The sequence below is a fragment of the Gopherus evgoodei genome, chromosome 5 (genome assembly GCF_007399415.2).
Source record: "Gopherus evgoodei ecotype Sinaloan lineage chromosome 5, rGopEvg1_v1.p, whole genome shotgun sequence".
Lineage (NCBI taxonomy): Eukaryota > Metazoa > Chordata > Testudines > Testudinidae > Gopherus > Gopherus evgoodei.
The window spans coordinates 117,220,326-117,234,096 of NC_044326.1; the positions used below are offsets into that span (position 1 = coordinate 117,220,326).

Sequence of the window (13,771 nt, forward strand, 5' to 3'; positions counted from 1 at the left end):
TGACATCTATTAAAAGTACATGTGCTTCAAAACATAAAAGTGAAAATTTAATATTCTAGACCACCTTTTTAATAAAGTGTAGGGCTGTATCTTTCTTTTTCTTTGGGTGCATTCACCTTTAGTTTATGCAACATGGATGGAATGTGTTTGTGATCTAATTTAAGGCACAATCTAATTGTGTTTTACAGAGGACTGCTGGCAGTATAAAAGTATACCGAAAAGTGGATGGTCCCTCTATCCCTTCTCCGGGCCAAGCATTTGGGTATGAAGAAGCTGAGGATGGTACTCTTATTAAACAATACCCACCTCAAAGAGATGGGACATTAGGCCCAGCGTACTATCAACCAGTAATTGTAAGTAATTTTAGAACAATTTCATAAGACTGGCTACAGGATTACGAAATAGTTAAAGATTTATCGTTAGCTATAAAATGTTGTCATGACATGTTTTCTCTTAAGAGTGAAAGTTAATGGTATTGGTACTATTATGTATTTTGGGCTGGCTACAGAGCCAATTTCATTTTCAATTTATATGGGTACAACTCCATTGAAATAAGTGGGACCTACTTGACTATTGTTGAATTTGGCACAAAGAATAGAAAACAATATAGATTTAAAAGGTCTTTGCTACTGCCTCTTCTAGTTCCACCTGGCTGGAAAGGGAACACAAAAGTAGCCACTAGTTTAGCAAGCAACGCTGTAAAGAGTACAAGAGCTGAATTAAGAAGGTATGTGCTTGTGGGCTTGACCAACTGTCCTCTTCTGGTCTCACCAGTTTCTGCAGAATTCAAGATTTATTTTTTAAATAAATTCAGTTTCTAGCTCTTTTGGTGGCAAAGATATCCTTCTGAATACCAAGTTGAGGCAGTTGTCTTAATGTGTCAACAGACAGGCTGAAACAGTAGCTTTCAGGGATACAAACTGCCTCAGATAAAAGGCCCTACCAATTTCATGGTCCATTTTGGTCAATTTCACGATCATGGGATTTTGAAAATTATAAATCTAATGATTTCAGCTATTTATATCTGAAATTTCATGGTGTTGTAATTGTAGGAGTCCTGACCCAAAAAGGAGTTGGTGGGTGGGGTTGCAAGATAAAATGTAGGCGGGGTTGCAGGACTGCTACCCTTACTTCTGCACTGCTCCTGGTGGTGGTGCTGCCTTCAGAGCTGGATAGCTGGAGAGTGGTAGCTGCTGGCTGAGAGTCCCACTCTGAAGGTAGCGCCAGCACCAGCACCATCACAGAAGTAAGCATGGTGCAGGAGTAAGGATGGCATGGTACGGTATTGCCACCCTTACTTCTGCACTGCTGCCTGCAGAGCTGGGCCCTCAGTCAGCGGCCCCCCACTCTCTGGCTGCTCAGCTCTGAAGGCAGCAGTGCAGAAGTGAGGGTGGCAATACCACAACCCTCCTAAAATAACCTTGCAACCCCCCCCCATGCAAGTCTCTTTTGGGTCAGGACCCGCAATTTGAGAAACACTGGTCTCCCCACATGGAATCTGTGTAGTATAGGGTAAAAACACACAAAAGAACAGATTTCACGTCAGGAGACCAGATTTCACGGTCTGTGATGCATTTTTCATGGCCGTGAATTTGGTAGGGCACTGCTTATGTATCTAAACAGGCTGTTTATGCTGAAGCCAGTTAGATGTTTTGACAAACTATTTCGATGTTGATAATTTTAGCAAAAATATTCATTTCCTGTGGGATTGCAGCCAGAGCTAGAGTAGAATACTACCATTCTTCCCCTTCACTCCAGTCTCTTCCCTGAATGAGTGGCAGATGAAATAAAACTAATAGCAAGTAAACAATAGTCAAACTCTTATCTGTGGTTTGTTTTGTAGTTTTATGGTGCATAGAGTAATTAATAATCTCATTATTTGCCATTTATCACAAAGATTGACATGGGCTGCTGGGGCAGCTGAGAGCAGGGAAGACTGTCTCTTTTGCACTCTCAGTACATCTCCTGCTACTGCCAGGGCAGAGTGGAGGAAAAGGAGGAAGTGGCCACACTTGAATATAGATAGATGAGGAAGAGGGGAGAGTGGGGAGAGAGACAGAGCAAGCTGGGGTGAGGAAGACAGGAACAGGAGAAGAGGGAGATAGGGACATAAGGGCACAGGCTGGAGTAGGACATTCTAAAGCAGGAGTGGCCAACCCAGGGCCGGCGCTTCCATTAGGCGATTGGTGCCAGGATTCGGGGGGGGGCGGCATTTTGTGCACTCCCCACGGGGTGGATGGGAGCTTCCGGTTCCGCTCCCATTGCGCCATCGCTGAAGGACCTTCTGCTGACGTGCCGTGTAAAACAGCGGCAGGCAATTGAGCAACTCAGTGACTACCGCTGTCGCCTGCAGCATTTCGGCGGAGGATCCTTCTTCGGCGGCGCGACAGGAGTGGAACCGGAAGCTCCCGTGTGCCCCATGGGGAGCTCACAAAATGCCGCCCCCTGAATTCTGCCTAGGGTGCCAGAAAGTCTGGCGCCGCTCCTGGGCCAACTTGAGGCTGAGAAGGATCCAGAATTTACCAATGTGCATTGCCAAAGAGCCACAGTAATACGTCAGGAGCCCCCCCGTTAGCCCCCCACCCTGCTCTCAGTGCCTCTAACCCACCGGGCGCCCCACCAATCAGCGCCTCCTCCCATCCCTGCACGTCCCGATCAGCTATTTTGTGGCATGTAGGAGGATCGACAGGGAACTAAGGTACGGCAGGCTCAGGGGAAGGGGTGGAGTGGGGGCAGGGCCTGTGGCAGAGCCAGGGGTTGAGCAGTGAGCACCCCCCGGGACATTTGAAAGTTGGCTTCTGTAGCTCCAGCCCCGGAGTCAGTGCCCATAGAAGGAGCCACATATTAATTTCTGAAGAGCCGTATGTGGCTCCAGAGCCATAGGTTGGCCACCCCTGTTCTAAAGTGTGGTAGCAGGATGGGAAGGTGATGCAGAAGGGTCTATAGCCATCAGAGCACAGTCCCATTCAGAACCTGGAATACTTGTGTAACATTTTCATCATCTTATTTTAAAGCAGTATGATTTTGACTTAAGTTTTGTAGTTTCTCTGCAAGGGCTTGATCTTGCAATGTGCTGAGCATTTGGCCCAAATCCAGCAAAGCACTTAAGTGAATGTATTACTAAAAGTATATGAGTAGTCCCAATGACTTTAATGAAATTTCTTATGTACTTAAAGTTATGAATGTACTTAACACCTATGCTTTATCTGGGACAGACTGCTTAGACCTCTGTATGATTGTGTCTCAAAGTTGAAAGTTTATTCTGAAGTTTAGAGACAGCAGTGCACATGCCTCTAATTTGAGGTTAATTATTTTGTAAGGTGATTTAATAATGAGTAACACTGTCTGAAGAGACATCCTAAGGAAGTCTTGTTCACTTGTAATTCAACCCCGGTTGATTACAATTACTTATGTGCTGGAGATTGGGAAATGGCTGTAGAGAAACACTGTCTTCATAGAATCATAGAATATGAGGGTTTGAAAGGACTTCAGGAGGTCATCTAGTCCAACTCCCTCCTCAAAGCAGGACCAATCCCCAAATAAATCATCCCAACCAGGGCTTTGTCAAGCCTGACCTTAAAAACCTGTAAGGAAGGAGATTCCACCACCTCCTAGGTAACCCATTCCAGTGCTTCACTGCCCTCCTAGTGAAAAAGTTTTTCCTAATATCCAATCTAAACCTCCCCTACTGCAACTTGAGACCATTACTCCTTGTTCTGTCATCTGGTACCACTGAGAACAGTCTAGATCCATCCTCTTTGGAACCCCCTTCAGGTTGTTGGTAGCAGCTATCAAATCCCCTCTCATTCTTCCCTTCTGCAGACTATACAATCCCAGTTCCCCAAGTCTTTCCTCATAAGTCATGTGCTCCAGCCCCCTAATAATTTTTGTTGCCTTCCGCTGGACTCTTTCCAATTTTTCCACATCCTTCTTGTGGGCCCAAACTGGATGCAAAACTCCAGATGAGGCCTCACCAATGTCGAATAGAGGGGAATGATCACATCCCTTGATCTGCTGGCAATGCTCCTACTTATGCAGCCCCAGATGCCATTAGCCTTCTTGGCAACACAGGCACACAGTTGACTTGTATATCTAGCTTCTCATCCACTGTAACCTCTAGGTCCCTTTCTGCAGAACTGCTGTCTAGCCACTCGGTCCCTAGTCTGTAGCAGTGCATGGGATTCTTCCATCCTAAGTGCAGGACTCTGCACTTGTCCTTGTTGAACCTCATCAGATTTCCTTTGGTCCAATCCTCTGATTTGTCTAGATCCCTCTGTATCCTATCCCGACTCATCAGCGTATCTACCACTCCTCTCAGTTTAGTGTCATCTGCAAGCTTGCTGAGGGTGCAGTCCACGCTATCCTGCAGATCATTAATGAAGATATTGAACAAAACCATCCGAAGGACCGACCCTTGGGGTACTTGATACCAGCTGCCAACTAGACATAGAGCCATTGATCACTACCCATTGAGCCTGACGATCTAGCCAGCTTTCTATCCACCTTATAGTCCATTCATCCAGCCCATACTTCTTTAACTTTCTGGCAAGAATACTGTGAGAGACCGTATCAAAAGCTTTGCTAAAGTCAAGGAATAACACGTCCACTGCTTTCCCCTTATCCACAGAGTCCGTTATCTCGTCATATAAGGCAATTAGGTTAGTCAGGCATGACTTGCCCTTAGTGAATCCATGCTGACTGTTCCTGATCACTTTCCTCTCCTCTAAGTGCTTCAGAATTGATTCCTTGAGAACCTGCTCCATAATTTTTCCAGGGACTGAGGTGAGGCTGACTGGCCTGTAGTTCCTTGGATCCTCCTCCTTCCGTTTTTTAAAGATGGACACTACATTAGCCTTTTTCCAGTCATCCGGGACCTCCCCCGATCGCCATGAGTTTTCAAAGATAATGGCCAATGTTTCTCTCTGCAATCACATCAGCCAACTCCTTTAGCACCCTGGGATGCAACACATCTGTCCCCATGGACTTGTGCTCGTCCAGCTTTTCTAAATAGTTCCGAACCACTTCTTTCTCCACAGAGAGATGGTCACCTGCTCCTCATGCTGTGCTGCCCAGTGCAGTAGTCTGGGCGTTGACGTTGTTCCTGAAGACAGTGGCAAAAAAAGCATTGCGTACATTAGCTTTTTCCACATTCTCTGTCACTAGGTTGTCTCCCTCATTCGGCAAGGGGCCCACACTTTCCTTGACTTCCTTCTTTTTGCTAACATACCTGAAGAAACCCTTCTTGTTACTCTTAACATCTCTTGCTAGCCGCAATTCCAAGTGTGATTTGACCTTCCTAATTTCACTCCTGCGTGCCTGAGCAATATTTTTGTACTCGTCCCTGGTCATTTGTCTTATCTTCTACTTCTTGTAAGCTTCTTTTTTGTGTTGAAGATCAGCAAGGATTTCACTGTTAAGCCAAACTGGTCGCCTGCGATATTTACTATTCTTTCTGCACATCGAAATGGTTTGTTTCTGCAACCTCAATAAGGATTCTTTAAAATATAGCCAGCTCTCCTGGACTCCTTTCCCCCTCATATTATTCTCCCAGGGGATCCTGCCAGTCAGTTCCCTGAGGGAGTCAAAGTCTGCTTCTCTGAAATCCAAGGTCTGTATTCTGCTGCTCTCCTTTCTTCCTTGTGTCAGGATCCTGAATTCAACCATCTCATGGTCACTGCCTCCCAGGTTCCCATCCACTTTTGCTTCCCCTACTAATTCTTCCCTGTTTGTGAGCAACAGGTCAAGAAGAGCTCTGCCCCTAGTTGGTTCCTCCAGCATTTGCACCAGGAAATTGTCCCCTACACTTTCCAAAAACTTCCTGGATTGTCTGTGCACCGCTGTATTGCTCTCCCAGCAGATATCAGGGTGATTGAAGTCTCCCATGAGAACCAGGGCCTGAGATCTAGTAATTTCTGTTAATTGCCTGAAGAAAGCTTTGTTCATCTCATCCCCGCTGGTCTGGTGGTCTAATGCAGACTCCTACCACGACATCGCCCTTGTTGCTTACATTTCTAAATTTAATCTAGAGACTCTCAGGTTTTTCTGTAGTTTCACACTGGATCTCTGAGCAGTCATACTGCTCTCTTACATACAGTGCAACTCCCCCATCTTTTCTGCCCTGCCTGTCCTTCCTGAACATTTTATATTCATCCATGACAGTTCTCCAGTAATGTGAGTTATCCCATCAAGTCTCTGTTATTCCAATCACATCATAATTCCTTGACTGTGCCAGGACTTCCAGTTCTCCCTGCTTGTTTCCCAGGCTTCTTGCATTTCGGTGTAGGGACTTAAGATAACTTGCTGATCGTCTTGCTCTCTCAGTATGAGGCAGGAGTCCTCCCCTCTTGGCATCCCACTCCTGCACTTATCTCAGCGCTTTGGTCTCTTTCCCCTGGTGAACCTAGTTTAAAGCCCTCTTCATTAGGCTAGGCAGCCTGCTTGCAAAGATGCAACGAAAAGAGGGAAGAGCAGTCCTACTCACTGAAACTTTTATGGCTGTTTTATGTTTTCAGGATCTTAATTTGCTTTGGCACCATCGTTTATTTTTTAAAGAGTAAACCATTACTGTAAAAAACCAAACAAACACAATCCCCCTAGTATGTTCTTCAGTAAAATCTGGAAACTTTAATGAAAAAAAGACATTAGTCCAAAATAAAGAAGGATCCAGCAAAGAAGTCTGTACAACTCACTACTACAGAAATGGCATCTCTGTTAGACTTTTGGGCACAATCTTTCCTGTTTTAATCATAATGCTTACCTGCCCATCAGAGACTCTACTCGCCCCACCCAGTAGAATGTCAACATAAATCAGGATATTGAAATGGTATGAGTTAAAGTTTTTCACAGATTTCTTGGGAATTTACCTGTCTGACTTCCATTAACATTTATGAGAATTAAACATCCAAATCACAGTTGATTTGCAATGAATGTTTATTCCAAAGGGCATTGGGACCAAGTCTTTATTTTTTAAGCATTTTGTGAAGTCTTGTAGTCCAATCTTTGGTGGTTTTAGTTTGATCCCAAATGACTGACTACCCAAAACATTAGTTACTGTTTTCAAGGGTTTTCAGACAGATAAATCCCCTCTATAGCTGAAAGCCTCTAAAGCTGATGCTATGTCTTTGCTGCCAACAAAGTATTCTCTTTACTATGGAATAACTAACATGCATTAGCTGTCCTGCTGTGAAATCCTAGTGAAGACACGGCACTGTAGTTTTTACCACAAGGTTAATAAGAGAAGTTGACCATGGATGGGGAGTATAGGATTCACCTTGCCTAGCTCACCTTGTGATTAAAAACGGCAGTGCCATGTCTCCACTAGGATTTTGCAGTGGGATAGCTAATCTGTGTTAGTTATTGCACAGTAAAAACACAACATTTTTGGCAGTGAAGACAAAGCTTTAGACTACTATAAACCCAACATGGAAAGTAGACCAGTGAAATGTTGACCACTAGGTAAGTGAGAGAAAGGAAAATAAAGTTACTAATATGCTGTTGTCAGCAACAGCTGCTCTCCTATCTTAAAGGGCTAGACTGTTAATTAAATTCCCTTATACTTTTATTAGACTATAACTAGACCCATTAGAAGGCCCAGTTTTTTGAGAAGTCCATTGGATTAGGTCGGTACTTTTTGGATATTAGAAGGGCAAAAAAGAATGGAGCCATGGATATGGTTGGGAGGTTTGAAGCTGAGATCTGGAATAAAAATGCCTGGAGATAGCTCCTTCCTCCATAGTCAGAACTCGCCTATTCTTGCTGAGCTGGATGTCCTGCACCCCCAACAGGGAAACTGCTTGATCAAAACTCAAAGGCAGTCTCACCTTAGCTACTGATATTTCCCTGATCCTTCAGGGAACTAATGACCATTCTGGTCCTTCAGGCAGGGAAAGGATCTGTTGTTATTTAGCAATGTGATGCTAACTTTCTTTTTTATTTTCTCTGGGTGGTGTGTTATTTGTTGGTTCTCTCACATCAGGCTTATATAGTGTCTTTTAAAGCAGAAATCTTGTAAGTTAACAAGGATTTTCTCTTTATGGATTTCTGGTGGGATGACTTTGTTTTTGGTGATCAGCTGGAATGGATTTGACCAAATGTCTGGATCTCTCAGAGTTAAGGAATCACACATTTGTAGCTTATGAAAATTAAACTGAACTTAAAAACAACCAAGGCAATATGTTACACTGAAAATTTTTTCTGCAAAAAGAAAACAAAAACAGTACAAATGTATATGTCACTAGTTATTTAATGTACCTCATCTGCAAAATGCATGTGATGCAAAAGTGTTTAGATTCTGTGCTCTTGTTCTGTAAGAGGTTTCTTGAAGCTTTTCCTCTTTCTTTTGTCTTGTCTAAATTTTTGCCCATTTCTGTTTGTTGTCTGTGACAGGGTGCTATCAACAGCACCCTAATCACTGACATTGCTACAGACTGGAGAAGGCTGCAGGCCCAGCTGAGGGCAATTATACACTTTCTGTTGAGGGACTGTGAGCACCTGGATGACAATCACTGAGGTAACAATGTAATTGGGGAAAATATAAGGGGAGGAAATAGAAGGAGGCTCAGAGGTTGAGCTTGTGCAGAGGAGTGAAGGCTGTATGGAAGCCTACTGTTGCTGTAAGCCTGCATTGTACAATATTTTTGTGTAAGAGGAATGAATACATATCTTGATTAAAGATAAGCAGCCCAGTGTGTGTTTGTGACTGTGAAACTACCTAAACTAGCCAGGCAGTGCAATTCACTGGGTAGTGATGAAGGTGTCCTGTGAGTGTCCCAGTCAGTGGCATTTGTCTTGAACAAGATGCAGTACGAAGTTCTGTATTTTAGCAGAATGGCATATAATCACTGTTCTTTATTACAGTTACATTGTGGTTTTGAGTCATTTACATATAGCCCTTTTTACTCAAAACTTCACCTTATTCACAGTAGTGGGAGACCGTAATTTTTAGTTTGTAATTGTTGCCGACACAGAGGGTGCCCGAGGCAAGCAACAGTGGTTCGTTGCCCAGAGTGCATAGCGCCAGTGAACACACATCAGGGTGGAGAAGCAAGCAAAGTTTATTTGAGATCTCAAAGCGGTGCAAGGAAATGAACGCCTCAAATCATGCACACCTACACAAGCGGCTTTTCCCTTTTTCTAAGTTTTTTTTTTTTCTCTTTCTTCTTTCTCTCTCCCTCTTCCTCCCCCTGTAGCAGTTACGTAAGCGCAGGTGCATTAAGTAATCTTGGCCGCGGCAGCTCGTTAGTAAGTTTTCCTTCTGCAAGTTATCTTGTCCTTCTGCTGAAGGTGCACAGGCCTTATCACTACTGCTTTAGACCGGTTTTAGCTGTGCTGCAACTGATAACTTACTGTTAAACATTTAATTTCACAGCTGCTAGCTTTCTAGATCAAGTAGAGTTCAATGTGGAGGAGCTTTGATTCACTGAGGCCTAGATTTATTCCTAGTGACACCAATAACTCCCTCCTTTGAGAATACTCAACAAACTTTTGGCTGTTTTCTCATACTTTGAGGACAAAAAGCGATTAAGCTCTGGGGAGCTGGGGTCTTTAATGAGGGAGTATAGCGGGATTTCCTGGGGAATGGGAGGTACAAATTCTATGTAGGAGTGCTTTACAGCAAGCAAACAAAAGGAGAGTAACGATACACAACACCACACCAGTGAGCAGGAGGCGAACAATGCCTCCCTCTAGTTCCCCCAGGTTGGGTAACCAGTCCCAGAGGGAATCAGAAATAGTGGATTCCCCTTTTTAGGCCTTCCACTGTTCAAAAGCCTGTTTGGCTGACAGGATGTGCTTGTTAATATCCTGTGCGTTTTCTGGGACATAAGTACAGCATTCATCCCCTATAAGGGCACACACCCCGCCCGGGGAAGCCACGCTTCCACCCAGGAAGTGTCCATGTATGTCTCCATGATCACAGATCAGAAGGTATTTCTGATGCGTCTGTAAGGGCAGTGGGCCAAGTCTGGTACTCAAGATCACTCCGAATGGCCATCAGCTGGTCATTCAGGAAATCCTGAATTCCTACACATACTAGATCCCACTGCAGTGCCTTCCCAGCCTCAATGATATTCAATACCATCTTTCCTTGGTGTAGTACTATAATACACCTGTTATTTAACTATTCTCAGGTACTTTCAAAAGGCATCAACATTAATAGCATAGGAGAGGGGGTTACATTATTAGTCACTCTCCAGGACACAGGGCGCAGCCTGCAGAATAAACCCCAAGCTCCAATCAATACCACATTCCTAAGCACGGATCCCACAAATGTCCTCCCACCAGTGTATAATTCTTTGTTTCTTCACCAAGGTCAGTTCTTAATGTCCTTTCTAGTCAGGAATTCCTGGACTTTGGCAATTTCTGAGTGTTCCTTCTTCTTTCCCGAAACAGTCGTGGTTCAGCATCCTACAGGGGAGAGGTTACCAGCACATCACCCTGTAATGGTTTTGATTCTTCTAGAAAAATTCAAAGGTACAGTAGATCTGTCAGTGGACAAGAGAGAGGTTACTAGCACTTCACCTTGTACTTTTTCCCTACTGTCCAGAAGGCACAGTGGAGCTAGAAGGAGAAATAGGCTAAGCATCAATAGGAGAATTCTCCCGAGGTGGAGGGGTCCTTTTGCAGCGAGAATCATGGGTCCAAGCAGTCAGCCTTTGGCATTTCACAGCAGTGTTGGTAGTCAGCAGGGCTTAACCAGGGCCTTTTCAGCATGGAGCCAAAGCAGTCTTTCGTTGGTGGACCTTTACTCAATCCAGTTTCCTGGTTCCAAGGAGTGGCAGGGCTGCTAGGGTCTTCAGGTAGCGCTTCCTTACCTGTGAGAAAAGAAACCTAACACATTTCATTAGTGGCTGGCAGTGTTTTGCAAACTTCATAGCTGCGTGGGCAAATTCAAGCCCTCCTTTTCCTGGTTATTAGCCAAGTCTTAACTGTGAGCAGTGTCCTTGAATGGAGTCAGTGTCTTATCTATAGCCTGAGCTTGCTAGCTAATTATCTTTTTTTCCTTTAATTCATTCTGTTCTTTGTCCTTTTTCCCTTCTTGGCTTCTTTTAACCTGCAAAGGAAACTTCCACTTTTCACTTATACACCTTTTTCCCAACAATGAACACATAAACATTGTCATTATACAGTACATTTGTCTTATTATTCAATATATGCCACACATACCCTTTTACTAAAATAACCTTATTACAGAACTTTGGAGCAACAAGCTAGAAGAAGCACACCCACTTTGAGGAGTTCATTCAATTCAACCTCTAATCCAGTAGCTTTCCACCATCCCCAGCCCCCTGGCTAGAAATCTGAGGTAGCCAGAAAGATCCCATGTACAATATGGGGAGTGGGTTAACTTTTCATGTCTTTGCTTCCAAAGACTATTGGTATGCAAATTTTAACAACAATTTTTGCAATTAACAATTTGGCCAATGAAGTTTCTTTTTCTTACTTAAGGAAATGCATTAGACTTTAGTATATCACATTCTCCTGATTTAGCCAAACACTTTGTATTCCAAGTTGAACAAGACAAGTATCTGCATTTTAATTTAACCTTTTTGTTTGGTTTTAAACTAGACTATTTTATAAAAATATTAAACACAACAATTCCGGCCACAAGACAAACACCACAAGACAGAACATAGAACACAAAACATAATTCCTATTGTGCCAGTAAATGCATGGTACGTTGAATGCTGTTCAGCTGGCATCAGTTTTCTCTGGTTATCTGAAAGACAAAAAAAAAAAAACAACCAGAGGTCTACCCCTTCTGGGCAGACAATCATCGCTTAAAATATACAAACACCCTTGTTGACTTCAGGCAAAACAGAGGCATTACCCCATATTTTCTTGTATTTGTTTCACAGGCAGCTCAGGTTTTCAATTACATAACACTGTATACATTCTTCAACTAATTTAACTAAATTGTTCATAGCCAAACCAAATGATTGCAATCCAATAATTTCTTTGCCAGAATTTATTTACAAACATTTCACAGATACCAAGAACTTTTCTTCTTTAACATTTTACAAAGTTCAACTGCTGTTCCCTCCAGCAACTACAGAGTTAACTTCTCACTCTCCCTTAAATCACTTGCTTGTCTCCCAACAGCCACTTTTATCAACTTAACTCACCATTCCAAGTAAGTCCTGGGTATTTGAAATCCCATGCTTACACTTACTGACTCCTTCCTTCCACTACACCCTCAAAGTTTTTCCATTCTGTTTTCCAATCTCTCTGTCTGTTGCCTGCCTGCCTGGGCCCTATCCTGCCTTTCTTGCTGAACCGTCCCTTCCATGGGCACCAACTTGTTCCATTACCAGTTTAGCTAGGAGGGTGGGCTTCTCTACTAGACCCCACCCCTCCTGGTCTCTTCCCTTAAACATTCTTACTCACAAGACTACCCGAGTCCTCCCTCGTGAGGCTTGTCACCTGGACAAAAACACATGGCCCATTGGGCAAAGGCCATTTACTTAACATATAATCCAACCCCCTTTAGAGGGTCTACCCAGAGACCCATCCATCTGTCTGCTGACACTTAAACAGAAAAGAGAATTACACAGAGCAGAGGAACTTACAGTCTAAGCCAGGCTTTCCCACTTCTATACACTGACCGCTACAGGGGACGGGACAGAAGGATCTCAATTCGACTTCAGAGCTTCCTCGCATGCATGGCTTCCACTCCGAGGAATTACGAACGAGAGGTTCAGTTCCGCCCACACTCCTAACGCCCAAATGAACAGAGCAGAAAAACAACAGTAACTGGTTAAACAGAATAGAACCAGAACCAGAGAGGGTTTCCTTATCCTATTAGGGCTCACTTTTAATCATGCAGTTTTCAACATATAACACCAACAGTACCAAGCAAAGCAAACATAAAATAACAAGGGTAAAACAAATAGATGGTGTAAATTCTGCAGGGCTCCCCCCTTCTTAATTGCTCACCAAACTGTGAAAAATTTCTGTTACCAATCTATCCCTCATATCAGGTGATCAGACTGACACTACAGGATCGTTGGGAGAAGATAAAGAAAACACACCATATAACTGAATTTTAAAGCTTCATAAAAATAATAGAACAACGGAGAGTGTTGGGAATGCTCCTACATCACTCAGGAAAAACATTAATGTCCCAAACCCTAAGCCCCTTTCATACTCACACACGTATGTCCAGATTGGCCACTTCTGTGTGTAATGTTCAGAGAAGGGGGAGAGGTAGACAGGAGATTATCCTGTATACAGCTTGTCCAGAATTTCCAACATGCTTCTGCTCTTGGGAGGGCTGTTCTCTTACACCCTGGAATCTCCTGCGGCATCTCTTTCAGAGATTCTAGTCCAGGTCAGCTGCCTGTGGCTTCTTTGGTGTCACCAAGCTACACCAGCTCCGGGGTCACAAAGGCACACTGTTGGATCTTACTGGACAGTTAAGCTTTGCAAATGTAATCTCAGTTCTGTAACTTATATTGCCTTTGGTTCGCCTCTGTCAATTTTCCTTTTTCCACAGCCAGCTGGGGCCGAAAGCAGTTTTTCTTTGTACTTAGCATAGTCTGCGTTGATTCTTGACCTTGAACGCAGAGCAACTTTCTTTTTATCCCTGGGCCAAGCTGAATTTCAAATTAACCCATTCCTTTCCTCAATAGACAAATTTGCTCACGCTGTGTCAGGGCTTTTTGGTGATTAAACGCTCCTCTTAGATGTATGATCTTATCTAGATTGAAGTACCTTCTAGTGGGCATTGTTTAGATGGATTTTCACGCGTGTAAATATTCCAATTCTCTAAATA

General features: G+C 43.5%; 1 protein-coding gene across 10 annotated transcripts in view; it reads left to right on the forward strand.

Moving 5' to 3' along the window:
• STPG2 (sperm tail PG-rich repeat containing 2) overlaps positions 1-13,771 on the forward strand; it is a 422,300-nt gene that overhangs the window by 10,961 nt on the left and 397,568 nt on the right. For all 10 annotated transcript variants that reach the window (XM_030564765.1, XM_030564764.1, XM_030564761.1 and 7 more), the window contains one exon: positions 189-353. In XM_030564765.1, coding sequence (XP_030420625.1) covers positions 189-353 — 165 coding nt within the window. The remainder of the gene's footprint in view (positions 1-188; positions 354-13,771) is intronic.